The 27,166-nt window shown below is 39.6% G+C and overlaps 1 protein-coding gene across 2 annotated transcripts in view; it reads right to left on the reverse strand.

Annotated features, from left to right (window-relative positions):
* Positions 1 to 687: 687 nt before the first annotated feature.
* LOC115441216 (lysine-specific demethylase 5B) overlaps positions 688 to 27,166 on the reverse strand; it is a 32,185-nt gene continuing 5,706 nt past the window's right edge. The window contains exons 3-30 of one of the 2 annotated variants that reach the window (XM_030165905.2): positions 26,171 to 26,309; positions 21,654 to 21,823; positions 21,002 to 21,233; positions 15,970 to 16,124; positions 15,368 to 15,529; positions 14,688 to 14,804; positions 14,207 to 14,455; positions 13,985 to 14,091; positions 13,377 to 13,529; positions 12,919 to 13,030; positions 12,294 to 12,488; positions 11,518 to 11,696; positions 11,108 to 11,279; positions 10,601 to 10,799; positions 9,765 to 9,880; positions 9,204 to 9,423; positions 8,756 to 8,973; positions 8,149 to 8,319; positions 7,672 to 7,913; positions 7,284 to 7,405; positions 6,815 to 6,963; positions 5,969 to 6,210; positions 5,735 to 5,849; positions 5,328 to 5,547; positions 5,133 to 5,206; positions 4,951 to 5,038; positions 4,530 to 4,655; positions 688 to 4,270 (exon numbers count right to left, since the gene is read on the reverse strand). In XM_030165905.2, coding sequence (XP_030021765.1) covers positions 4,137 to 4,270; positions 4,530 to 4,655; positions 4,951 to 5,038; positions 5,133 to 5,206; positions 5,328 to 5,547; positions 5,735 to 5,849; positions 5,969 to 6,210; positions 6,815 to 6,963; positions 7,284 to 7,405; positions 7,672 to 7,913; positions 8,149 to 8,319; positions 8,756 to 8,973; positions 9,204 to 9,423; positions 9,765 to 9,880; positions 10,601 to 10,799; positions 11,108 to 11,279; positions 11,518 to 11,696; positions 12,294 to 12,488; positions 12,919 to 13,030; positions 13,377 to 13,529; positions 13,985 to 14,091; positions 14,207 to 14,455; positions 14,688 to 14,804; positions 15,368 to 15,529; positions 15,970 to 16,124; positions 21,002 to 21,233; positions 21,654 to 21,823; positions 26,171 to 26,309 — 4,578 coding nt within the window. In that variant the 3' untranslated portion in view covers positions 688 to 4,136. Of the gene's footprint in view, positions 4,271 to 4,529; positions 4,656 to 4,929; positions 5,039 to 5,132; positions 5,207 to 5,327; positions 5,548 to 5,734; positions 5,850 to 5,968; positions 6,211 to 6,814; positions 6,964 to 7,283; positions 7,406 to 7,671; positions 7,914 to 8,148; positions 8,320 to 8,755; positions 8,974 to 9,203; positions 9,424 to 9,764; positions 9,881 to 10,600; positions 10,800 to 11,107; positions 11,280 to 11,517; positions 11,697 to 12,293; positions 12,489 to 12,918; positions 13,031 to 13,376; positions 13,530 to 13,984; positions 14,092 to 14,206; positions 14,456 to 14,687; positions 14,805 to 15,367; positions 15,530 to 15,969; positions 16,125 to 21,001; positions 21,234 to 21,653; positions 21,824 to 26,170; positions 26,310 to 27,166 lie in introns of both variants that reach the window. The other variant, XM_030165904.2, reaches the window with a different exon arrangement.

Genomic DNA, 27,166 nt, shown 5'->3' on the forward strand with positions numbered 1-27,166 from the left:
AACTCGTTTTGTCGAAATTGCACCATTAGGATTACAATTTGCAAAAATTTTACTATATCTATTACTGCTTAGTATATGTCTTCAGATCAAAGATTGCTAAGTCAGTAGAAAACTGCTACATGTGTTGGAGTAATGGTAAAATATCTAAATTAAAAATATATTTAAAATATGCTGTCATACCAGTATACGTTTTCCACATGGTGATACAAATTCTGCTGAATGTTATCTGTCATAGACTTTTAATGTTAACATTATTTGTCACGTGATTATTCAAATGCACATAAAAATATTGAAAGACAAATATTTGCGTACAATTATCAACCCGTTGATTTTATCTAAGTTATTTTGCAATTTTATGTTATGGATTTTATTTTATTTCCTACTTCAATTCCTATTTATATTCAAGTAGCTTTTGTCCGCGGTTTACGTCCGTGTGAAAAAGGTTTTCCAGGATATAATCCCTCTTTATATTTTCCCAGGATAGAAAGCAGCTTATAGCACTCAATAGTAAAGTCCTATTAGTGAAATTTTCAAATTTTTGTTTAGATGTTCTGAAAGTCTTATTGGCAATTTCTGTTGGTCAATTGAATTCTGTTTATTATGTGTTAAATATATTATGTTATTTAGCCTCTCCTTCTCGACCTGACTGAAAGGGTAGCGACAGAGAACTGAAATGAAAGACGCGTATCATAAATATACATTTAAATTACATCAACATATGAGAAATACAGTCAGTGTATTGAATATTGAGGACCGTGAAAATAACTGAAATTGTCGGAAAAATACTTTGGTAAGTCGACCTGATGAGTCAACAGTAGTCGACCTGATGAGTCAACAGTAGTCGACCTGATAAGTCAACTTAAGTAGTCGACCTGATAGTCAATTTGAGTAGTCGACCTGGTAAGTCAGTTTTAGAAATAAGCCTAAAAAGTCGACTTTATTATGACACATTTATTTCCACGTTCTCGACCACTTAGTCTAAACATTAATGAGATTACCGTCAATAGACACCGCATTGAGACCAAATTTCGGTATTAATGGACCAAGACGATGTGTACTTTAAAGTAAATGCACAGACTATTAAACTAAGGCTATGAGAGGAAACAGTTTTCAAGTGTCATTTTTCTCAAACGCTTGCATGGTAACACAGATCAATTAAATCTGGTTTACTTGAACTTGTGATTTGTCTCAATCAATTATTTCGCTTATTCCCGGTTTATTTTAATGCGGTCTCTATTGCGAGTAGGTAACCATGGTAAAACACGTTATATGATGAGGCGACGTGATGTCGCAAGCTCTTAGCAGCCCAAATTCCTATAGTGGGAAAGTTGAGGCCGACTTAACACTAACCGTCTGTACAACTACATTATATACAGCTTCTAAGGACAGTGGACGAGGCGAGTGGGTCGCTGGGTTGGGGGCTATGTAGTACAAATTCATTCTCTCACTAGTTTGCGTAAAAAAGATAGAAAATTAGCAAAAGTCGCTGTGGGTAGTTTAACTTGTGTTACGGCGCCATCTAGTTGGCTTTGGCGAACTAAATAGCTAAGATTATTGATGGCAATATTTGTGATTTTTTAAACCTCTGGATATTAGGGAAAAGGTATCTAGATTATGTAAAGGGTGGTAAGTGCTTTCTACAATTGTTCATATATTTATTTAAATAAACCTATATTTGCAAAGCGATGTAAACCATTTGATAGTTCATCTATCTCAACACAACCGAGGTACAGCAGTCAAATGTATACGATCATTGTCAATTGATGTGTTTTATTTAAAACCAAACAGTGTCGTCTATATACATACAGTTATGTTAAAAAGCTCAAAACATTACATACAACTCGGCTCAGTGTTGCCAATTAATACAATATTATACCCACTTATAGATACCAAAAAGCGCCAAAACTAGAAGCCGCAAACGTATACATAGACAACCGCGGTCTGTCCAAACTACAGTTAACAAAAACACCGACATCTCTTATCGACTTCGACAAAAATATATGATTTAACGTCGTCGAGAACCATCGGCTTAAAACCTGAGCCAAGACCGAAACATACAGAGAATGTCTCACTCACTCACACATAGATACTTCTACTTACAACACTATCAGTTTCATGAAAAATCTTCATTACATTTAAAAAGTTTACTAAGTTTTTAAAAAAATATTTACAAAACATTTTATATAGTAGATGTGACACGACGTGTCGACAGCTGTTTCCGATGGACGAAATGTCCGCGCTTAGACGTGGAGATTTTTATCGACATCTTGTGATAAAATTAAAACTAAATAAATTACGAGAGAGCGGTACATATAGATTTTAACACATGCTTCGTTCAAACTATCGTAGAAGTAAATGAGATCTTTTCGAATCGATAACCTATATTTATAACTGACAGCAATATTTCCTCGAGTAACTTTAAATAATTATGAATACTTAAACACATCGTAATATTTAAAATGTGATGTATATATGCAACTACACTACTGATTGGAAACACTTACTTATTTAAATGCTCTCTAACACATTCCAAATTTCCGTAATTTTATCGACAGATATCGATAAAAACACCCCGCGTGTGATATATTCCTCATTTCTCGCAATCCAGACAGCATTGAATTTCCAGTTATTATAATAATTAGACAGACAGACACTATGGTATAGGTTCCGACACGAATCATGAGCACTGGACAAGTTATTAATACTTCTAAATTTATTTGCCACGAGACAGATTTTTATGATCCGATGACATTTTGCATTCCTTCGCTAATCTGAGTTTAACAATGTACTGCATCTCGCTTGTCAGTGCTCAAGATCCCTGCCTACACCCAATCTATATAATTTCAATTACAACATCGATAATACATAACATTTTCCAGTGAATCTGTTAACTATTTCATCTAATTGAAACCACAACATATATTGGATAGAGTGTATTTTTCTAAAACAAACATCGTCTACACACATGTGAATGTTGAATAAAATTTTCTATATACAATATTTCAGTATATTCCCATTGATTAATTCATTAAATTCCCATGTTATTTGTTGGGTTGAACAGTTCATTCGACAATTCATTTGGAATATCAGTTTATTGTACCTTTGCTATACTTTTTGGAAAGCTACTTTGTCTATGAGTTCAGAAGCCTTTGTTTCTGTCTTTATTTTGTATTAGTCAGATGTTTGACGATCAGTTATCTTTGTGGACGTGTTTAGACGCAATAATGTTGAGTAATCCATTGTTATGTCAAGTGGAGAATAAACAGCTTCAAGGCACAAATTGAAGCAAAACTCTAATAGAATAATTTAAACTATCAAAAAGAACTAAAATAAATCATCAGAAACATTCTAATTTTGTTATATTCTCAATGATTTGGCTCCATATTCAAGGAGAATTTAGATTGGCCGTCATTAATTTCAATTATTAATACCTAAATGAAAAATTAAAAGCGTTTTATAAGGCAAGTCTCACCTAGCCAATGAACAAACATTTAGATCTATTCAAAATATATAAACTTATCAAATAACGCACATTCGTGGACGTTTACTCAATACATTGTTATGTCTAAGGGCGTTGGCAAACGGACTGCGTGATCGCAGTCGTCTCGGTACGTTCGGGTGAAGATGGCCGACGTCCTGAGGCGTCAACACACCGTAGTCGTATCCCAAATACGATTTCTTGTTCATGCGTCCACGCAGTCTACTTGGCAACCTTGGTACTCGATTCCCAACATCCATCAATGTCATGTACGGTCAGTTTGGTCACGTGCACATAACGTCTGTGGCGGACGCACTGTCACAATGTCACTTTGTGGAAGCACCGTGGTAGCTCGTTGGCGCAGACACCGGCACGCAGCTTGAGCGCTCACAAAAGGGGACATTTGTACGGCACACGAGTATTTCGCAAATACTTCCTTCACTATGTACTTGTTTCAAGTGTGATGTCACAATTCGATAGATATTGGACTATGTATTATTTTATTACACGGCTTGGAATCCGATGAATTAGCTAATTAACACTAATATTAGCGTGGTATCGCGCCCGCGTCAGCCCCACTTATCAATGCTAGTAATTCGATTAGTACGTGGTGGATGAGCCCTCAAGCGTCGTGCCTGTGCCGGCCACGCTGGTTGCATTAGCGTTGCCGGGCGCAGTTGCCGCAGACGTAGTCGTCGTCCTCTCGCAGCGCGCCGCGGCTGAGCCCCACGCAGTGCATGTGGAACCACTGGTCGCACCCGCCATCGCACTGCACCCAGTCCACCTCCTTGCCTGTGAATGAAAATTAACGTTACTTAATACTCCACCTGAAACCTTTGATGTCCACCTGCAAAGTGGATAGACGATCTGACAAAGACCGCATGAAGACGTTACATGACGCCCTTAAAAATCTTCGGGGATGGCATTAAAACAACCCTAATCAAAACCAAATCTGTGTTGACATAATTTCTGTTTTGATCAATAGATGCCAATGTGTAGTAAAATGCGTTCCCAAGTACTACAGTAATACTATCATAACTAATGTCCTGACCAGTGGGCCGCAGACAGTTGGCGGCGGCGCAGTCCTCGTCGTCGTCGGCGGAGGACATGGAGGAGGAGCTGCTGCGGCGGCCGGCGCTGGCGGCGCGGCTGCCCGAGCCCTGCGACGCGCTGTCGCCTGCAACACAACAACATATTATACGACTGATGTTTCCGCTTATTGTCACCAAACACGTACACACGCATGCGCACACACATTCAGTCATATCTATTATATGTCGACATAGATAACTCACTGTATAAATATAGAATACCTATTACCTAAAATATCTTCGAAGTGTGTGTGTGTTTGTTGTATATTAAAATAATATTGTGTATTTTTTTGTGGTAAGGGGAAGGTACGTAAGTTAACGACTTTTTTGTAATGCCTATAGGAATTCTCATTTTGTTACCTATCCTAGAAGGGTGCTTGCCTCTTTGGGAGGCGAGACCTCGCTTGCGCCGTTCCTGTCGCGCCATGTAGTGCTTGCGCATCATCAGGCTCGAGCCGGACGACATGCCCTGGAGGAACACAAACATATTCATAAGTATTGGATACAGTTTATTTATAGTCTTCTATTCATCGCAAAACTGTTATAGGTTTTTATGTGCGTACCTGTTTTCTGTTGAGATAATTTGTTGTGGTTGTTGTGCCTCTCTTAATTGTGGGTTTTGTTGTAGTTGTTGTACCTATAAATAAGATATATTTTAGTATAGAGTATCAACTAACACGAATTTAATAAAATTTTAATATGGGTGATAGAGTGATAAGATGAGTGCTTTGGTGAATGTTCAGTAGTATGAGTGTTACCATGGTGATGCCTGGTGCGCGTGCGCTTGAGCGGGTGGTGATGTCGCGCGGGCCGCGGCGCGCGCTTGCGCCGCGCTGTGTGTCCCGGGTGGGCGGGGTGGGCGGGGTGCGCGGTGTGCGCGGTGGTGCCGGCGTCGAGTGCGCGCGCCCCTCGCCGGCCCTCGGCGCCGCGCGCCGCCCACACCGCAGCCCATACTTGCGCCTGCTCTTCTAGACGGACCTACACACATAGAGACGTGCATTAACATTATTATACTAATATTTGCTTTTATACATTTATTAATACCGTAAATTAAAAAAAATAATAATAATTACAAAACAAAACTTAATTACAAAATAATAAGTGAAATATGTTAAATTAGTAATGGAATAAAGTGATGAGAATGTATAGATGGACAGCGGCTGACCTCGAGCAGGTCGCCCTCGAGCATGAGGTCCTCGAGCTTGTGCAGCAGCGCGGCGCTGGCGGCGTGCGGCGAGCGCGGCGACGCGCTGTAGGCGTGCTCCACGCTCGCCATCGACCTGCGCACACGCACACTATGTTATACTAAAAATTATCAACGGTCTTCATATTTGTACCCAAATCATATTTCAAGTTGACGTGATTATTTGAAAATAATGCGAAGAGGCAAATAAAATACCTTTGATTCTGCGACAAATTATGTGCATCATGCGCTCTTCCCGTGGCTTTCTTCAACTCGGCGTTGAGTTTATCAGCTCGCTCCCGGCTGGCCTGCCGATCCTGACGGTCCTGCTGGTGGTCGGGCAGTCGGTGGTCGTTGAGCAGCGCACGCGCAGAATCCTGCCACGCCATCGCACGCTCTGTCACGCATTGTAGAGCTTCGCCTTCAGCCAGTCGGACTGGTAGTTTTTGCAGCCATACCTGATGAGTTATATTGTGTTTAATAGCAATTAAATCCTGGACAAAAGGTGTTACACTTAACAGATGAGACTTTTCCGCCCTCGATCTCGACCATTGCAACTTCAGTAAGCCAGGATCGGCAGTGGCACGCATTATATGACACCGAGCGGTGAAGCTCGGCGAGTCTCAGGGAACACTAATCTATCTCCATCCAACAACGAAATTAAATAAACAAAAAGAGAATTTCAAAATGTTATTTGTCCGCTTCCTTTCACAGTAAACTTACATCTATCAGATAATAAAAATAACATGGTAGAATTTAACATAAATAATAAAATAGTGACTGCCTCTGAGGTGTAGTTGTATGGCGTGCGCCATAGGACACCGCGGTCCCGGGTTGGAATCGGTCGGGCAACGATATTCGGTTGCTCTGTTCGGGATACGGTTTTTATCCCCAATATGACGATAGGCTTATCTCCTATCACATTATGGGACGGAACACACAGACAAAGTTGGTTTCTGGTTGCACCTCTGCTTACCCTTTGGGAAACTAAGGCATGATGTGTGCGTGTATGATAAAATGGAACATATATTATTGAGCAAGTAAGTATAGAAGTAAACAAACCAGCAGAGCGAGAATTCGGTCCAGTTTGGGTCGTTGCGTCCGCACGCAGTCCGGGCAAAGAAATTTCGGCTCGATTGCCATTGACGACGATGTCTCCATGCGGTCTGGAGACTCTTCACGTTCTTCCCTTGATGCGGCTATACAGGATGCTGTTGAAATGAGATACTTATTAATGTTTTGACTCATGTATGTTGGTGACAGAATATTTTTCTTTCCCCATACCTAGAAACCTATGTAAGTGTGTAGCGTGCTGGGTGGATATCCGGGTTTGAATATATCAGTATAATTTTATCAACTGACGGATATAATAATCTCTTGTCAACCAATACTCTATCTCTGTCACACCTCTTACCATCAGGTTCAAAAATCACTTTTATATCTCTGTATAAAAAATCACATATGATCAAAAAATACGCTAAACTTTTTGTCAGGGTAAGAATATACAAGCGAATATAAGTGTATTGCGAACCGTGGAACCAGTCCTTGCAGAGCTCGCACTGCGTCATGACGCCGTACTGGCGCTTCTGGCACACGCAGAACGTCAGCCCCGCCGCCGCCGGCGCGCGCACCTCCTTGCGCATGTTGCGCGCCCTGGCATAACATACATCTTATTAAAACATCCCATAATGCAGACAAACTTTAGTTTTCAGAATAAATGGCTATGAAAATAAAAAAAATATCGACATCAATGGATGATAGATAACTACAATACTGACATTCCAATGAGTTTAGTACTCCTACAATCTAGAGATTTCAGTTTTCCAACTAAATATAATTATAATATAATTCCAACTCAATAATATCAAATTTAACTGTAGCAATTTTACCTAGTGTTAACAGATTATAGTATAACTTACCTAAGTTGTTTGATAGCACTGAGCTCGTTCAACTCGGCCTGTTTGAATGCGGCGACGATCTCAGTGGGCGTGGAGTCCTCGCTGAAGTTGCGCAGGAACAGGCCCGCCTCCAGCGAGGAGGGCGGGGGCTCGGCGTCCCCCGTGCCCGCTGCACTCGCCCGCGTTCGCTTCCGGCCCCCGCCGGAGCCTTCGGATACGTCCGTGCGAGGAGATAATGCTTCGAGGAGGGAGTATGGCCAGTTCTGAAGAAAGAAGAATTTAATGACAATGATTATAAAAATGTATGAAGTTATTTATTATTCACATAGCAAAAGTTACATAATATGAAAGATAGATAGGCTAATTGACATCTACCACTAAAAAAATTTATTGAATCCAGCTCGAAGGACCACACAAAAATCTATAAAACAAGACTTACAGTAGAAAAATAACGAATTGAGATCTTAAAGCATAAAAAATCATTTTGTGTGAGCATACCTTCTTGAGGAACATTTCGGCGGCACCACGTTTCCACTCTTTGGCCGACTGCAGCGCCGTGGCGAGCTGGTCCTTCTCGTATAGCGCCAGTGGGATCTGCTGTCCCTTTTTCACTATAGTCTCTACGGTATGCATGTATGGGTACAGGTCTTTTGACTGCATCTCCTCCACCTAATAATAGAAAATATTGGAACATGAATATTTAAACAATGTAGAATTAAATCTCTATCTATATTTTATAGAAAAAAAAAATTATCTGGGTTTGTTATTGATTCTCCAAAATTAGTAGATTGTTGATGGACCACAAAAACCTCACCTCATTTTTTTTCTCTAACACTGTATTCATTATGCAATCGCTTTATCATTACTCCCTAATTCAAATGTCTTATATTTCATTTCAGGAACTACTTACACTTTCGGCATTTGTACGCACACTCGCTCACACCTACACTGTTCATATGTGTTCATGACTGATATCTTTTACTGTAGTATAGTGTAAAGTATATAAATAGAGATACGTGCGGCAGTCTCTAATAAAGAGTCTGAAACGATCCACCGTCGCATCAACTGGTCTCAAAATCTACTAATCCTGCCATTGCAGAGGTACCTTGGCGAGCCAGTCCTTGGCGTGTTGGTGCGCGGCGTGCAGCGCGTGTCGCGAGGGCAGCGCGGCCTCCACGCGCTCCGCCTCGCCCAGCAGCGCCTGCACCTCGCTCAGCGTGGTGTACTGCGGCGGCGCGCACGGGTCGTCGGCGCCGTCGCCGGCCGGCGCGTGCGCCGCCTCTAGTATCGCTCGGGCGCGACTCTCCCACTCTTCCACTTGGCCTGGGTGGGAGCATCTCATTATACACATTTGAAAGAATTCGATAAAAAATAAAGAGACAACTTCAGGCAAATTTTCGAATTGCAAAATATTCAAATACGTAACAAAAGCCTGCTTTTATATTTAAGACAAGGCTGCTGTGATTCTTATTGTTGATTTTAATACTGTTACCAAAAAAATCTAACTTTAAATAACTATGAATAAATTCCCAAAAACACCTTGGAACACCTACCTCTAAGCTTGTACAATCCAGCCCTCTCCACCTCGACCCTGTGATGCGGCACCAGCTTGTCAGCATCCTCCAGCAGCCTGTCGATCACCTCTGGAGTGAGGGTCGACGGCTCCTCCCTGTAGCCTTGTACCTCTTCAATGAACTTCACTTGTTGAAGACGAGCTTGCAGCGGGGCCAGTTGAGGAAGAACTATGCAGAGGCGGGAGCCTAGTTCCACAACCTAGAAGAAGATATGTATATACATACAAGAATACAATGAGGCTGGCATAATCTTGTGGATTAAAAGCCTCTAAGCTTATACATTAAATAAAGATTATAAAAAAAAAAGATACATATGTGATAAGTAATATAATGTGGGCTTGTGGCAGTACACATGATCGTTGAAGAACATTTTTGTGTGTTTTTAGAACGTTGTATATGCCTACAGTGATGATTCTTTGGGTGGTGTTACTAAATTATAAAAGGTAGACATTTTAAACCGTCTATCTGTAGACTTATTTTTTTGGATCATTTGGTCTTGTTCACTATTGATTTTAAGGGTCTCTATATCAATATCCTTACCTCTTCAAGTTCCCGAACGTATGACTGTTCTATCTTGTCCAGATCTTTGTTAAGTAGTTCTGTTGATTTGGTCTCAAACTCGGCGGTTTGACGTAGCACTTCCTTCACCGCCGATCCTGTTACAACAACATAACATGTTAATTTCTGCCAAATTAAATCAAATATTTTATTTGGGAGAGATGTTGCATCTCTCGACATTTTTCAGACCAGTATACACAAACTGATCTCAAAGACCAATCGGCCCAAGTCACTGTGGCAGGCGAGTGATTTTAACCTTGAGCTCAAACATAAGAATTGGAAAATTGTAAAATTAACCCAAAACATTTTATAAAAATGTATAAACTACTTGTTATGTAGTTTTGAGCTGTACACATTAGAGTGGCATTAAGGTCAGGAACAGTGGTATTTGGCAGTGTCCCATGACTGCTGCCATTGCCATGAGGATCAACAGCTTAACGCGTTTTCCAAGGCAGGAGAAACTCGCAAGCAACTGTGATCGCTGCCATTCCGGATATCGACTATCGATCCCGTGGCACTCTGGCGCAGCACGACTTGCGTGTTTACAATGAAACTGAAACGGAAGGCTGTACATTAGAAATGATGTATAAAATAATGTCTGATAAAATGAATGAAAAAATTAATAACAAAAGTTTATACTCTAACTTTGATTACCATGGAAACAAAAAAAAAACAAAGATTTACAAAAACAATGACATCATAACTTGAGCAATAAAAATATATAATTTTTTTTTTTATTATCACGGAAGCCATTAAGCAACTTCAAACTCCAAAAACATTTGTTGTAACTTGTAGCTATATGCCTTTGTAAGTGTTACCTTCAGGCAGCACGCAGGCTAGCCCGTCGATCTCTGCCGCGAAGAGCGTGAGCTCGTGTATGGTGAGGCGGTACTTGGGGTCGTGATGGCGCGTGCGTGTGCGCATCTTGTTTAGGTCGAGCTGTTGGATCACTGATGCGCACTTCTCCGCATCTTCGATCGCCGTCTCTAGGGCTCGCACCAGCTCCGTTTTGTGCATCTAGAAAATTAATAAATTGGTTATTCTCGACTCTTTCATTTAACAGCGACCCTTAAAGTATTTTTAGTTATTTCAAGAATCTCATTCAAATCTTCCATAGCACAGCACTGCATCATTCTTCTCGTGAAGTTAGATGCATAATGGTCAGTAATTATACTGGCTACATTGCCTTTCAAATGGAAGGATAACATTGCTTGCAGAAGCACTTAGCAGAGCTTGACAAAGGCAATATTAGGTATGGTGACCCTCTCATACGAGAACACTATCAAGTAGTGAGAATAAATATGTATGTATTGTCCTGTCCTAACCTTGAGATCGTGCGCCTTCTTGAGATGCGCGCGCAGTCCGTCGAGGTCGCAGGTCTTGGGCGTGTCGGGGTCCAGCGCGTTCTGCACCGCCTCCGCCCACTCGCGGAACTGCTCGGACTTCTTCTTCAGCTTGTCCAGCATCGCGGGCAGCTCGTCCAGGGTGTAACGATATCTACACACAATATGAATGAATGATTGAATGAACGGCACAGTTAGTGAACGAGTTGCGTGAGTAAAAAAATTATGAAATCTATGGAAACCACAGATAGAATGCCTAATTGACGTAAAGACATATTTTATTGGTGTCTCACTCGCTACTCACGAACTATGTAATTAAATTGGAAAATTTATAGGAGACGAATGTCCCACTAGCAGTTGTCAATGAGTGAGTGAATGAGTAAGTGAGTTACCGCAACTTGTGGTGGTTGGGTGGGCAGCGGCACAGGTCTCCGAAGTGTCTGAGACAGGCGACGTGCGGCGTGCAGCGACACGTGACGCAGGAGAGGAAGCACGTGGTCTTGCACAGCTGGCACTGGCGCTCGTCGTCCGGCAGCAACTCGAACGCCTCGCGCTCCGCTTCCGTCACGCCCTGATACAACAGTCATTTTATACAACCGTGTCATCGCGCACTGGACTACTAAACCTCTTAAAAATTACTATGGATTCACAATTACATAAAAAAAGAGAAATTACGGAAGAGAATACTTCCGTAATATCTCTTCTTTTTCGACCCGCGGAAATATTACTACGCAAATCGCAACACAAAAACATTACTTGGCGTTGTACTTCTAGAATGATAACACCTCTATGGAGACAACACATTATTGTAAACAAATAGCTACAACCAGATTCGTTACTTTTCTTTATACACACACTTTCACGACTTTTATACCCAAAGGGGTAGAATGGGGAACAACTGGTGCATCCAATTTTCGCCGTGTGTATTCCATGCCATAGCGAGATAGTGGTCGAGTCTATTACAGGCACAAATTCCAGACTCTAGGCTCATACTGAATAGAAAAACTCAATACCGTTTTCCGAGCCAGGGATCAAATCCGAGATCTCCGCACGTCAAAATCGTACCATAATACAATTACACCACCGAAATACATTTCTTTACATACAACTAAATGTCAAAACGAGAAACACTCGCGTCACACGTAATGTAGCTTTATTTGGCACTGACCCAGTCCAGCAGCGCCTTCCGCAGCTTCCTCTCGTCGTGCAGCATGGTCCTCATGTCCCTGTAGGCGGCGAGGGCCACGCTGAGGCTGAGCGAGTCCGCCTCCAGCGCCATCTTGCACACGAGCTCGTCGTGCGAGAACACGCAGTACCGCCGCAGCGTCGAGTAGTGCGAGATGCATTCGCGACCCATTTTTAGCTACGTGAAAATTAAGATTAGTTTTCGACTGTAAATGACCCAAGTGTTTAAATCATTGTTTATACAAATATTCTTTTTAATCATGACAAGAACTGTTTATAGCGCCTGTCAATTTTAAAATGGTTGAGCCTTAACAGGTTTGCCGATGATAGAAAAATCAGCTTTCAGGATCTGTTTCACAATGTCAGTAAATTGATGTTAATCGTCGAATGTAATATAAGGCAACCAAATACAAACGTCAAGCTCCCAAAAAAAAACGTAAACAAAAGAGCGCATTTAGAATTACCTGTCTTATACATGAACTGTCAGATAACATTTACTTGGACATTTAGAAACAGGCTCTTAGTTCAATTTAATACTTCATACTCATGTTGACTTCCTCGACTATGAGAAGATCAGATCTTGGTCCGTGCTACTCATGGGTACTTACCCAATCAGCCGGTGTGAAGTTGACGGCCTCGGCGAAGTTGTAGCCCTGGTTGAAGCCGGCGTGGTATGCGCGCGGGAATGTTATCACGAACTCGCCGGCGTGTTGATCCATCCTGGTCGATAACAATGTCTTGTAGAAATTCATTTTGGCGTGTGAGATGTATAAGAAGGAATACAGAAGGTGGAATGTAAGATAACATATGAAAAGGCATAAGAGATTTTTTATTACATAGGTGAGAGATAAGTAATAAACCTTTCTCACCTTCACAAAAAGATTGACTGGAGAAAATTAAGTAAGGAAAAGAAAAACAATGAAGGAAAGTAGTGAAACATAGAAAAGATGCAAGAGAGACGCGGGGATATTCTAATGGAAGAACAGATTGATTGGAAGCAATATCCTAAAAGAAGATACGGAGCTAATGACCTAACTTTGTTTGAAACCATCAACCCAACACTTACCTATAGACAGGCACACCAGCCTTCATCAGGACGTTGGGGTTCATGATGGTGACAAGCTGATGCAGCAGATCCGGCTGCAGCTGGAACAACTCCGGCGCCTCCGCCTTCATCGCCGCCTCGAACTGTTCCGCTTTAGAGCTTGGCACTCCGTACCTGCACCATAAAAAGGATTAAATATGAATGGATGGCCAGGAATGATAAATAGAATTAACAAAATAATAGAAGCGGGAGATGCGGCTGCAACGTCATAATAATATGAGAGGCGTGGTCAGTCGTACGAAAAAAAAGGGCGCGAACCTCTACCGGCTGGCCTGCGGACTACTGCGTTGGCGATACATTTTTGCTGAGGATCAGAGGGACATTCACAAACGTTGAATATCGCTAGCTATATTTTTATGTTCTTGCTCTTTTGCTTATTTGTTAACTAATTTGATTAAAATTGTTGTTTTTTAAGGTTTTGTTATAAGTACTAAATGATATTTTAATTGTCAGTTTTGATTTTTAAACTAATTAAAGTTAAAAACGCTAAATCTAGATATATGTTTTACTCTGCTACTGAGCCGAAATTGACATTGTGTCCATGATAAAACTATATTTATAATACATACCAAGTCTTCGGCTCTCCCCAGTGGAGATAGTTGATAGAATAGCTCCAGTGGTCTTCGTTATGCCAGCAGAATGTGGCAAAACACATGCCAACGTACAGCCAGGGGATCTAAAACAAATTATAACATAAAACATCGTATTTTCTTTTGTTCTACACATGTTGGCTAATGTTTAATTGACTCTAATCAACTGTCATTGCGCAGTTAATTTATTTATGGCCATACCTTCATCCCAGATATATCCGCGTTGATATGTCCCAGTACGGACCCCTCTAAGACGGGGAGATTGTTCAAATTCCAGCTGGATTCTGCATACTGCTGCTCTCCTGGATACAAGTGGGCGCTGGACTTGGTCGGGAATCCGGAGCCGTGGTCCATGGAGTGCAGGTCCGCGCCGTACTCCACTGTCACGTCCTCGTCAATCGAGGACACGATCCGCCAGAATTCTTTCTCAACGGTTGATGTTGGCACCATCTGTGGATGTTATTATGATTATGATCCTGCCTACTCACGTTAGTGTTAAATTACAACTATACATTATAATAGTACTGTTGAATCAAATATAATTTTCAAGTCCGGCTCGAAGGACCACAAAAAGTTTTAAGGAATTTTCTCGCGATTTACATAGCAACACTTTATAAATAACTTTCCTAATCCGATATACTCTGAGCTCAATATAAAACCTATAATTGAAATCTATACTTACGTGTACTGGCATGTTGAAATAATCCGATTTGAACTGATCCGCCATTTCACCGAACTGCTGTAACGTGTACTCCCGCGTCGCCTGCTCGAAACCGAACGCTTCCGCTGGTTTTGATACCTAAAACAAATATAACCTTATCATAGTAATCATCATAATAAATATGTAAATAGTAAATTGTGGAACTATATTCCTATCAATCTTTATCTAGATTATATTCGTTGTGCTGTACAAAAGCGAAGCTTTTGACTAAACAGTTGCTGCTGAAATGATATCCGATATATTATGTACTTTTAGGCGACCACAGTTTCCCAGCGCTTCCAAGCAGCAACTAATTCCTAGAGTAATACCTAGTCTTCATTACAGGCTATCCAGTCTGTTTGGGTATCCACCCAAAATACCAATTTAAATTGTAGACATGAAGTTGACATGTTACTCATGCAATTAGGTGAACAATTAGCATCTTTAGTAATGATCAACCCAATGCAACAATGTTATCTATGTATAAATATAATGAAGTTACTTATGACTCATGACAATATGAACTTTATTATTTCAAAGTTGAAACGTTAGGAATGTAATCTACATCACAATACAAAGCACTGTATAAATTGTTTTCTAGACACTCTCCTTATTCCCAATTGTAAAAATTTCCTTATAAGAATGAGAGTCGAGGGTCGTACCTCCTCAGCGAGACAGACGGGGCACCGCCAGTCGCCCTTGGGCACGTCGGCGAGCGGCGGCACGAGACAGAACGTGTGGTACGAGTCGTCGCAGCCGTCGCACAGCAGCATCTGCTCCTCCACGTCGCCGCGCCCGCACACGTGGCACATGTACTTCGCGAGCTGGAACGGTACGCAGCTCTTCATGTTCGACTCCATCACTCATCAACATCCACAATATCACAACGATTTGGTTTTCCTAACACCTTATGGAGGGAGCCATTTACTAACTATCTTTAAAACTACTATGTAATATTATGGCATGTGTATTTGTCTTTACAAATATGTTTACTGTTGTTAAAGCTATAAGGAGATAGGCTAGGCTCCTGTGATTCATGAATATGTTTAAAAATTATATATTAAGACGGTAAATTGATTATGAATGAATACTGAAATTGGTATGTTTAAAAATTATATATTAAAATGGTAAATAAGTAGTTTGGTAGTTTAGTAAAATGTTAGTTTAGTAGATTTGTAGAATGGATGTTTGACAGATTAGTAGAATAGAAGTTTGGTAGGATAGTAGAATGGTAGTTGTTTGTGTGTGTGGGTGCGTGCGTTACCGGGTCGTCGGGGTGGAGCGGCGGGTGCTTGGGCGCGGGCGTGACGCTGACGGTCATGTTGCTGACGCGGTGCTCGCGCAGGCGCGTGGAGCGCGTGGCGCGGCCGCGGGAGCCGCAGCTCGCGCCCGCAGACATCCACTTGTTCTCGCGCGGACCTGACAACACGATAACAGTTCATAAAACCTCATACCTGACTTCACATTGTCGTAATATCACAATTACTAAAAAAAACCTAATATAAAATACATATAGCCTTCCATTCCCTTTGCGATTGTTACTCATTACCATTATATAAGTGCATAAAGCAACATGGTAATTTAAAAAAAATCCAATGGTTGAATGAAAATAGTGTACTATATTATCATGAATGGAGCAGGTGACGCAGAATAAGCACAAGAATACATTTTATTAACGTGGACATAAATAAAACAATTCAAAACCTTGTACATACTGCGGAAATTATAGTATAACTGTTTTCGTGCTAAATATACCAGTTAACAGCACATTGTTTAAGGAAAAACTTTACATATATTCATATCGCTCAATCTAATGTAGACTTACACAAATTATAAATTATTTCAATTTAATCAGTTAAAATACCAAACTTTAATTGTATTATAATGTGCTCTTTATATTTCCTAATGATAATATCATGAACATTGATGATCTAAAATAAATAATTAGATTAGAACATGTGCAATAATACAATAACTGCAACCTGATGGTAAGTGGAATGGAGTTCAATAGAATGTCGACTGACGAGACATGATTACGCGTGTAGGTTAGGTGCACGCCACTGTAAAGGAACAGTTGCTCTATGGAAGAGAAAGATCTCCAGTCAAGCAGGTGTTATGCCTGACCGGCCGCAGCGACTTCGATGGATCCTATTCGGTGGTGCTATACTTAGTCTGGCCATAAATACTGTTACACTTAATTATAAAAAAATATTACATTTGAATTTCGAATCTGTCATTTTTATACGATTGTTCATTGTGTTTTCTCATTTTGGCGCCAATACATTGTAAAATATTTTGCGATATTAAAATGGTGTGGGGTGATAAAGAGAACCGAATCGCTGTGATAGCATTACACAAAGTAGGTATGGAGCCAAATGCAATTTTTAAAACTCTCCATACACTTGGTATTAGTAAAATGTTTGTGTACCGGGCTATTAATAGGTACAATGAGACCTCCTCTGTTTGTGACAGAAAAGATCTGGCCGTCCACGTAGTGTTCGTACGAAAAAGGTGGTCAAAGCAGTAAGGGAAAGAATTCGAAGAAATCCTGTCCGAAAGCAAAAGATTTTATCTCGGGAAATGAAGATAGCACCTAGAACCATGTCGCGTATTTTAAAAGATGACTTAGGACTTGCAGCCTATAAGAGACGCACTGGCCATTTCTTAACTGATAATTTAAAGAAGAATAGGGTGGTAAAATCGAAACAACTACTGAAGCGGTACGCAAAGGGAGGTCACAGAAAAATTTTGTTTACGGATGAGAAAATTTTTACAATTGAGCAACATTTTAACAAACAAAATGACCGTATTTATGCTCAAAGCTCTAAGGAAGCTTCCCAATTAGTCGACAGAGTGCAACGTGGACATTATCCGACTTCAGTGATGGTTTGGTGGGGTGTTAGCTATGAAGGAGTGACTGAGCCATATTTTTGTGAAAAAGGTATCAAAACATCGGCACAAGTGTATCAAGATACCATTCTTGAGAAGGTAGTTAAGCCCCTTAACATCACCATGTTCAATAACCAAGTATGGTCCTTCCAGCAAGACTCGGCGCCGGGTCATAAAGCTCGGTCCACGCAGTCTTGGTTGGAATCGAACGTTTCGGACTTCATCAGAGCTGAAGACTGGCCGTCGTCTAGTCCCGATCTTAATCCGCTGGATTATGATTTGTGGTCAGTTTTAGAGAGTACAGCTTGCTCTAAACGCCATGATAATTTGAGTCCCTAAAACAATCTATACGATTGGCAGTGAAGAATTTTCCCATGGAAAGAGTGCGTGCTTCTATTGATAACTGGCCTCATCGTTTAAAGGACTGTATTGCAGCCAATGGAGACCACTTCGAATAAGCTTTTTATATTTTTAATTGTTTTATATTTATGTATTAAACTGACACACTGTAAAAGTAATAAATGTTATTTGCAGTTAACAATTTTCTTTTTTCTTTATTACAATATTTATGGCAAGACTAGGTATATACTGCGCGTCGCGCAAATTAGAATAAAACTCAGAATCGCCTAACGCCATCTAGTATGATTATTGGGCATTATTTCGTAATTGAAAATATCCATCTCACAACTCGTGTTGTTGACGACATCGCGTTGTATACTAATTGTACCGTCACAGCTATATTGTTCAGTACCTAGCAGTGACGAAGAGAAAATTTTGAAAGGGTAACTCGAGGCAAAAAAATGCCTCACTTAAGATATGGCGGCCAGTTTAACAGAAAACAAATATTAAGACAAACGTAAATAAACCTAAAAGGAAAGCCGGTAGGAATCAGATTGTATGGACGCTTTGCCACTAGTATGGTAGTAGTAGTTTGGTATCTAGCAATACATTAGAATAGCGTCCTTGCGTCAGGGACCGGTAAGGACGTATTGTCGTCTCCTCGGTCCGGGGTTCAATATTCGGTAGTTTATCGACACTTGCGCAGTATTTACCAGAGGTAGTTCCGCGGTATTGGATCATCCCTGCCCATATCGTTAAAACTTAACTACAACTTGAATCGTTATTCGCACCTTTACAACTGCACCGATCAATAGAACGTCACTATAAATTTATCAGTATTTTTAGCCGGCCGTCGTTGAAACTCACTTAGTTATTCCTATATTATTGATTCGCATTATGAACCCTGATGCCGTCTCAATAGAATCGAATTCAAGTCGACACGCGATGCTTTCATGTAAATAATTTATTGGAAAGCTTTTCCTTCGTCTACTTCCACGATACCCGCATTATTAACTGCAGTTCGTCACAAATATACAAAGAGATAAATATATTCTGAAAATAATAATAATAATGATTTCTGATGTTTACGCGAATGTCTAAAGACATTGAAAATAAAAAAAAATCTCGGATTTTATCACGGTTTTTTTATATAAAAAAAATCTCCCAATGTATTGAAGATTTTTCAGCCTCCATGGTCACGGGGCGGACTGTAATGGTCGTCCGAAAAGACAACGATACAATATTTACCTGTATTTTACAATTAATGTATTTTTTTAAATAAGGCTTTCTGGAACTTAATGCTATCCCATCCCTGAAACCAAGTTACTGCCAAAATATCTTTACTGTTTAAATTTTTAATCAACGATTAAATGTTTGCGTAACCCACGTAAATCTTATTCCTATGTCCTTAGTATCAAGTGCAGCATGGTAACTGCTATGCCAACAAGATTAAAAAAAAACGGACAAACGCGAGTTGGACTCAGCATCACCACCAGCACCCAGGGTTCCGTATAAACCTTTTTTTTATTTACAGTTTGCAGATATTTTTTTTACATGAAAAAAATCATTTTTTATATCAACAGGGATTACCCTTTGATACCCTCGTGTAATCGCAAAATATGCAACATAAACGGTCATTTTTTTGATAGCATTGACTAAGATTGTTTTTTTCACAACTAAGACACCATAGACCGATATAATATAACATAATTTTTAACTTGATATCTCTGAGAAAAAGAACAAAAGACATACAGACGACAAAGTAACCCTAAAAAGGATTCCTTCTGAGATATGGAACACTAAAAAAAAAGACATCCGATATTGTACAAGCAAAACATGAATGTAACGTACAGCAACCTAATTTCATCACTATAATATGTATACCAAACCATAGAGGCTAGTTTACAAAGTATTAGCTCGTCACGGCTTAACAGGATTATATTTAGCAACCGACGGAAGTCTTAATGACTGGTCAAACGGCACCAACAGCGGCGCAGTAACAATCTGCACGGACCTAAATATTAACACCGTGCTGAGAAGTTATAAATTGTATTATAAACTTACTAGCGACCCGCCCCGGCTTCACACGGGTGCAATATTTCTCCACTATTTAATGGATGTTATTATACATATAAACCTTCCTCTTGAATCACTCTATCTATTAAAAAAAAACGCATCAAAATCCGTTGTGTAGTTTTAAAGATTTAAGCATACATAGATAGGGACAGAGAAAGCGACTTTGTTTTATACTATGTAGTGATTAGTTTAGTGTACTACGACTAAAAAACCAATAAAGTACTGGGTATTATTCCTAAAATCAGATCATTTACATTACGAAACTAGCGTTTGCTCGCGGCTTCGCCCGCGTGAAAGGGTTTTCCGGGATAATTATTTTTCCGACTTACTTTATATGTATCGTTATGATATTACCAAATGACACCAGAATCATTATAAATTGTAGCCTTTGTGTTATTCTGATTTATAAGCAATATTATTGTGAAGTTTCATTCAAATCCGTTCAGTAGTTTTTTCGTGAAAAAGGAACAAACATACATACATCCATCCTCACAGACTTTCTCATTTATAATATTAGTAGGATGTATTTTCTTTTAGCTTTTACTTATATATTTTATTATACGCCATAAACAAGAATACTGTACTTAAGATTTAAAAAGTTAAGGCCTAGACGAAATACAGTTGATGGTTTCATCGTTCGAGGCAATCTTTTACCGAAAACCGTTGGATGGAATAAGAGAAATAACGAAGAGGCAGTCTACGGCATACATTTTTTTAAAAAATATTATGTATATTTTTACTATCTTTAGCGAGACAGACTGGCCTTATACCACCTCCGGGAAATACCTGGGAAAAAATATCTTTCCCATTCCACATTAGCTTGAATCGCCCCCTTTCAAAATACGTTTATTATATTTTTCATGCTGTATACTTTCGAAAAGTGGTATACCCTTCGGAGTGTGAGGTCATTCTAGTCGACTAAATTCTTACAACCAACCGACGCTGAGCAACAAGAATAGCCACAACAAATAAATGATATAAACGAAACTGACTTGTCCTCCTGGTCTCGGGGCTCTCCTCCTTGATGGGGGTCTTCATGATGACGTCACCGCCGGCCGGCAGCGCGCCCTCCGCGTGGCTGCCCTCCGCCGCCGGCTCGGGCTCGGGCTTGTAGCGCCGCGCGGGAGGGGGGGTGGCGGCCGCGCCCGCCGGACACTTCGACGCCGACCGGCTGCGCGTCGACGTCGCCTTCTCCGGCGTCTGCTCGCCTTTCACTTCGATTTTCTGCAAGGGACAGGGGGGTTGGAGTTACAACTGAACTGGATATTGGTCTAAGATCTTGACGTGTGAACATAGATTTGCATAATTAAAAATTCTCATCAGTTAAGGACGTGTCTTCTGAATTGTTCAAGGAAATTTCAGTCTTCATATAACACAGCATTGAAACCATTTTGGATTGGATAACCAGCATACATTCGCTTACACTATACCAATTTACTCTACCCACGTTTCAAAATAAGTGACCTGGCTATTGGAAACTATTTTCTATTGGTTTGAATAACCAGCTTACTCTAGCTTATATATACCAATTCACTCTATCCGTTTCGAAATAAACGGCCTGGCTGCTGTTGCTAAGCATTACTGACCCCAAACCACCAGTTCCTGTCTTCTACCTTAAACAGATCCTCTGCATAAATAACATACCGTCTCCTTGTTATCCCCCACGGCGCCGTTGCTCTTGAATACGTCGTACGGGTACAGGATGCGCTCGTAGTGGCTCTTCAGGATGGAGCCGATGCCCTTCCCCTGAGGGTAGCCCATGCGCCGCGCGATCTTCGACCACTTGCGCTCTGATGAACATATTTCGAAGCCACCTGTATAGAAATAAAATCATTACTATATGATAGATTATGATGATGGTCATGGCATCTTGAGATGAAGAATATTGTTTTTTAACACATAAATTTTAACAGATAGTAAGTAATGGCTGCTTATAAACACACATAATGCCTGACGAATCAATGGGTTATTGGCCTTTAAGCATAATAGGCTCTTCCAGAAACTCCCCAATTCTTAAAAGTCTGGAAAAATAGCAAACGAGTACTCTAAATTCTACAAGGAGGTCATACGAGGAAATAAATTCGTTGCATATCATACCTTTGGTCAACCTCATCCACCTAAGTAGACGATTGGAATCCAATATTGGAACTTATTCCTTATTTCACGAGCCTATAAATGAACTGCTCTAAACTTTTTTGTTTTTTTTTCTTCTTACTTTATCATGTACTGTAGTCTTTACCCTAAACTGATTGAAAAGAGCAACACCAGAGTTTCTTGCCCGTTCTTCTCTGGTGAAAACTGCTTTCCGAACTGGTGGTAGAGTTAATATTGACGGAATCTAAATAATGTATAACATTTTACAGATTCAAATAAATCATTTCATTTCATATATTTTTTTTTCAATTATGACGGAGTAGTTTGGGAACCCTGACTAAGATGACTTCAATATTCTTAATTTAAATCTATATATATAAAAATCAATTGCTGTTCGTTAGTCTCGCTAAAACTCAAGAACGGCTGGATAGATTTGGGTAATTTTGGTTTTGAATTATTTATGGAAGTCCAGGGATGGGTTAAACGGTGACAAACATAAATAATAAATAACGGAAAATACTAAAAACGACAATCTAAGTTTTCAATACAAAATGTTTCTAGCCATGAAACATTTGATGTCTTTTGTCTTTTATAAATAAAGAATTGGCCTGGCTGTCACATATATAGGTGCGTTCAGAAATTTGTCTGTTTCATAGTTGTAATATGAGGTCCGATTTCTTTGGTTTATTTTTTTCAAATACAAAACATTTTAGAAATAAATAAAGTGTAAAAGTGTCAGTTGGTTCTCAAAAATAGAAAATAAATAAATAAATTTCAAGACTATAATTAAAATCTATCATCAATTTGCCAGTGCGCGAGAACTTTATTTAATGTTATTGTCGCAAAATGCCACGGAGAGGATGACTTAGATCGTCGAAGTTAATCAAATGTGCGACGAGCTACTTCACGTGTAAACCGTACTCTCGACTAGCGAGAGACAGATAATGATAACATACGTATTGTATGGCAAAATTGTGTTTCACAATAATTAATAATAATAAATGTATGTAGGTGATACGAAGTTCACCGGGTCATCTAGTATTCTAATATAAATAATTTAAGGTCCTACTACCATGAAAAGCTTAATGGAATATTTTTGCGCTGAAAACAGCAGAATACTATGAGCAGAGTATTAACATGCAACATTTTACAGTATTCAACATTTAAACGACTTATTATTATGTGCTGAAAATGTACTCCATATACCATAGGCTAGTTGGTTGTGGAACGGTCTGCCGAGACGAATGTCCGCAGGTTCAAATCCCAAGGGCACAAACCTCTGACTTTTCTAAAAAATTATGCGTGTATTCTTTGTGAATTATCGCTCGCTTTAACGGTGAAAGAAAACATCGTGAGGAAACCTGCATACCTGAGAAGTTCTCTATAGGAATTTCGAGGGTGTGTGAAGTCTAAGGCCTAATCCCTCTCAGTAGTAGAGGAGGCCCGTGCTCAGCAGTGGGCAAGTATATAATACAGGGCTGATATTATTATTATTATTATTATTATTATACCATAGGCTGAGACCTCTTTTATTAAATGAAGCAAAACCTATACTCCTATACTGTCCGGCATAGTTCAGTACCTTTCTATTTCTTACCGAAATGTAGGAGGCGATTAAGTTATTTTTACATCGGCTTACACAATCGGCTTCCTATATTTAGACTTCAGAGAATTAAAAAAAAATACTAGAACTTGCAAGTTGTAGTCTTAAGCACTAGTAATTTCTCTAAAGTGTTATCTTACTCCTTACTAATGATTAGTTATGTTTATGCAAATTTTCTCCCAAACAATATAAAACCCGCGATGCAATCTGTAAAATAATTTTATTTTAATTCCTTCTTACAAATATTATAAGCTAGAAAGTTTATGAAAATGTATGGATGTTTTTATGTTTATTAGGAATAAACGCAGAAAGAACTAAACAGATTTGGATAAAATTTGGCACCCGGATAAACTACGTTCTGGCTTAACACATAGGCTTTTTAGCCCAGTAGTTTGCTTCCATGGAATATAACAGAAGTTTTTTAATCAGATTTTTTAAATAGGATATGATGGCGTCGTAGTGTTTTATGGCCTTTTGTAGCGGGAAGACTTTTCACGCAGGCGAAAACGCGAACAACAACTAATTTATAGATAAAATACAAAAATTAAAAAAGAAAAACAGTATTATAAGTAACTGTAAAGGCGATAATGACATCTCCTGTGATGTGAGAATCACTTGCTCTGTTACTACTAATACTGTTTCCCCTTATACTCCTTCATGAGTAAAAGCAAATCGATACGACGTATTGACTTTTCATTAGTACTGTAATATCTTCCAATCGATGAGAAATAGTAAGCTCTCGGCCCTAGTCATGCTACTACGCACATAAATAAGTTTGTGGACAATTCACTTAAGCCAAAAACACTCTATTGATCTTTGAAATAAGGCATATTATAAATTGAAATATTATTTATTAATTATAAAATCTATAATGATTTCTTATATTTACGCGAATGTTAGACATTGAAATTAAACTAATTTTTACCGCGATAGAATCCGAAAAATTAGTTTAATTTCAATATAAAATCTATTTCAACCCGTTGGTGGAGCTATCGCGGTGCATGCGGGGCGGGAGCGCGGCCACCCCCGGGCCCGGGCGGCGCTGTAATTCGCTCGGTATAAACTCATGCAACTTTATCGAGCGGTACGAGCGCAGCGGAGCTTCGGCCTAGTTTACGAGCTTGCCCGTGTACCATGGGGTAGGCGAACATGCATCTGGTAGGTGTTTATGTTTTATTGCAAATACTGGTGGTAGGTCTCTCATGTGTGAGAGTCTGCCGGGTAGGTACTATCGCAATGTATATTTCTGCCGCGAAGTAGCAGTGTGTAGTCAGTGTGTTCTGGTCTGAAGGACATTGTAGTCAGTGTATTGGACATTATAAGACTTAACAATTCATGCCTCAGGATGGCGAGCGCAGTGGGATAGCAAACAATACTTTGTAATTCAAGGTGTTGGATGGTGTTTTCACTGTTTATGAGCGGTCGTATCGCTTACCATCAAGCGAACGGCAGGTTCGTCTTGTCATTCAAAGCTATAAAAAAACGCACCCACCTCACAAAGAACGCAGTAATCATAGTGGCTACAATGTCCTTCATAACCAAGAATGTTTACACCCTTCTAAACAAGAATAGGGTAGGTACCTAGTAAAATATAACCTAAATCACTCCACAACCTTCCTTAGTCCTTAATCCCCATTAATGCCAGCAACACTATTATATTAAGAGATCATTTAACATTAGGTAACCCAACTACTTGTTAGTAGGCTTTTACAAATCTCGTACATACATACTAAATATCAACCACTTCATAAATTGTAAACTCAAACCGAGCTATCGAGAGAAATTCTATTTGAAATCCGTATTGATGAAATATCGGAAGGACAGTATAACCAGGTCGAGGCCGTGGCGAACGCACTAACGCTGTACCGGGAATTCTAGGAACAAGGTGGGAGGGATGGGAACTACGTCACTGGATCATAATCCGTGTTACTGAATAATGGCCTTTCTGACGTGGTACGACGCGTTGGGCTAACTGAGAAGACTCATGCAATTATACATATTATGTTTGTAATCTAGGTTCGTGAAAATCAATAATTGCTGTTATCTATAAAACATATTCTATTGAAGTTACACAACTAAGTTCACCTAACTAAATCAGCGTGGGTAGTAATATGACCAAACAACACATCTCTTTCTTAACGTCTTATTCTTTGCTCAAAATCAAGCGTCTTCAATAAACCCAATCCCAATCTTCGATCAGATTCCGGAAATGTACATATCAATTGCAAGCATGTCAAGAAAAACTTTGTTCTGATCGGTAAATTTTCGCGATAGACCCAAAAAAAACAATTGGGATAATTTATTCAAAATGGCGGTTAATCTCTTCTTTCATTCATTCTTCACCTTAAATAGGGCGACGCACCGAACGTTTTGTTATTGTAAACAATTCGCCGCAAGGGTCCTTTTAAGTTCTTCTCTCTCACGAAAGCCGAGGTTTCTAGAATGAACTAAACATGTCACTTACCGGCCTCTCGTACTATCTTGTGCAGTGAATACAAATCCAGCGGTTTCCGCTCCACAGTGGGAATCTTCAGGGTCGACCCCTGCAGCTCCCAGAACTTGATTATTTGATCGAGGAAGTTTAACTTAACTCTGGTTATAGCCTGCAACAACAAAAAAATATTTTTGACCTTGAGTTTAATTTTTTTTCCAGACAGGGCAAAGGAATCTTGGCTTATACAGCCATGGATATAATATAACAATTTTCTTTTTGATTCATTGAATTGATTCCTTCTTCATTACAGTATTTTTTATACAAAAAGGATAACCTTAGTTATAAGCTTAAAGAAATATACATTATATCCAAATATGCATAGGCTTCGACCTTTCCTAGGTAGTCCCAATAAAATTCAACCAGACCTTTGACCGCGTAAAATCTGTATCCAATTCGAAATTACGAATCAGTTACACTGCAACAGCTGCTGAGTGACAATATTAAATACGGAATCAACACAAGCATAATAAAGCGCCGCCGACAATGCAAAGCGTTATTTTTAACAACATACTGGTTCGCCTATTGCCGGCGTACAACGAGTAACTTCAAGCTACTATCCAGCTAACTGACAAGCTAGCTGGCATCTTCTAAGCATTATTTCACTGCACTCATACTGTGCTAGTTGAACCAGTTACTGGCCAGTGCGACTTGCACGCTCCCTAGTTGCAGTCAGCCGTTAGTTACAAATTGCAACACCAAATAATAATTATTTGAATGGCCAATTCCTTTACCACCGATGCGACACCAATGAAAGGCATAAAGTTAATTACACGATAAATTATACAAATCTGTTATATTATGTATTATTTATTACGTCTAATGTTTATTCACAACGCACTATAACAAGTATCTTGTTGGTATGATTAAAACCTTTTTTACGTTGTTCTTAGAGCCATTTATTTGTAATATATCGTATGAATATTAATATTATGTATTAAATAATTTCCACTGCATCTCTCGTATCAA

Source organism: Manduca sexta, chromosome 3 (assembly GCF_014839805.1).
Source record: "Manduca sexta isolate Smith_Timp_Sample1 chromosome 3, JHU_Msex_v1.0, whole genome shotgun sequence".
Lineage (NCBI taxonomy): Eukaryota > Metazoa > Arthropoda > Insecta > Lepidoptera > Sphingidae > Manduca > Manduca sexta.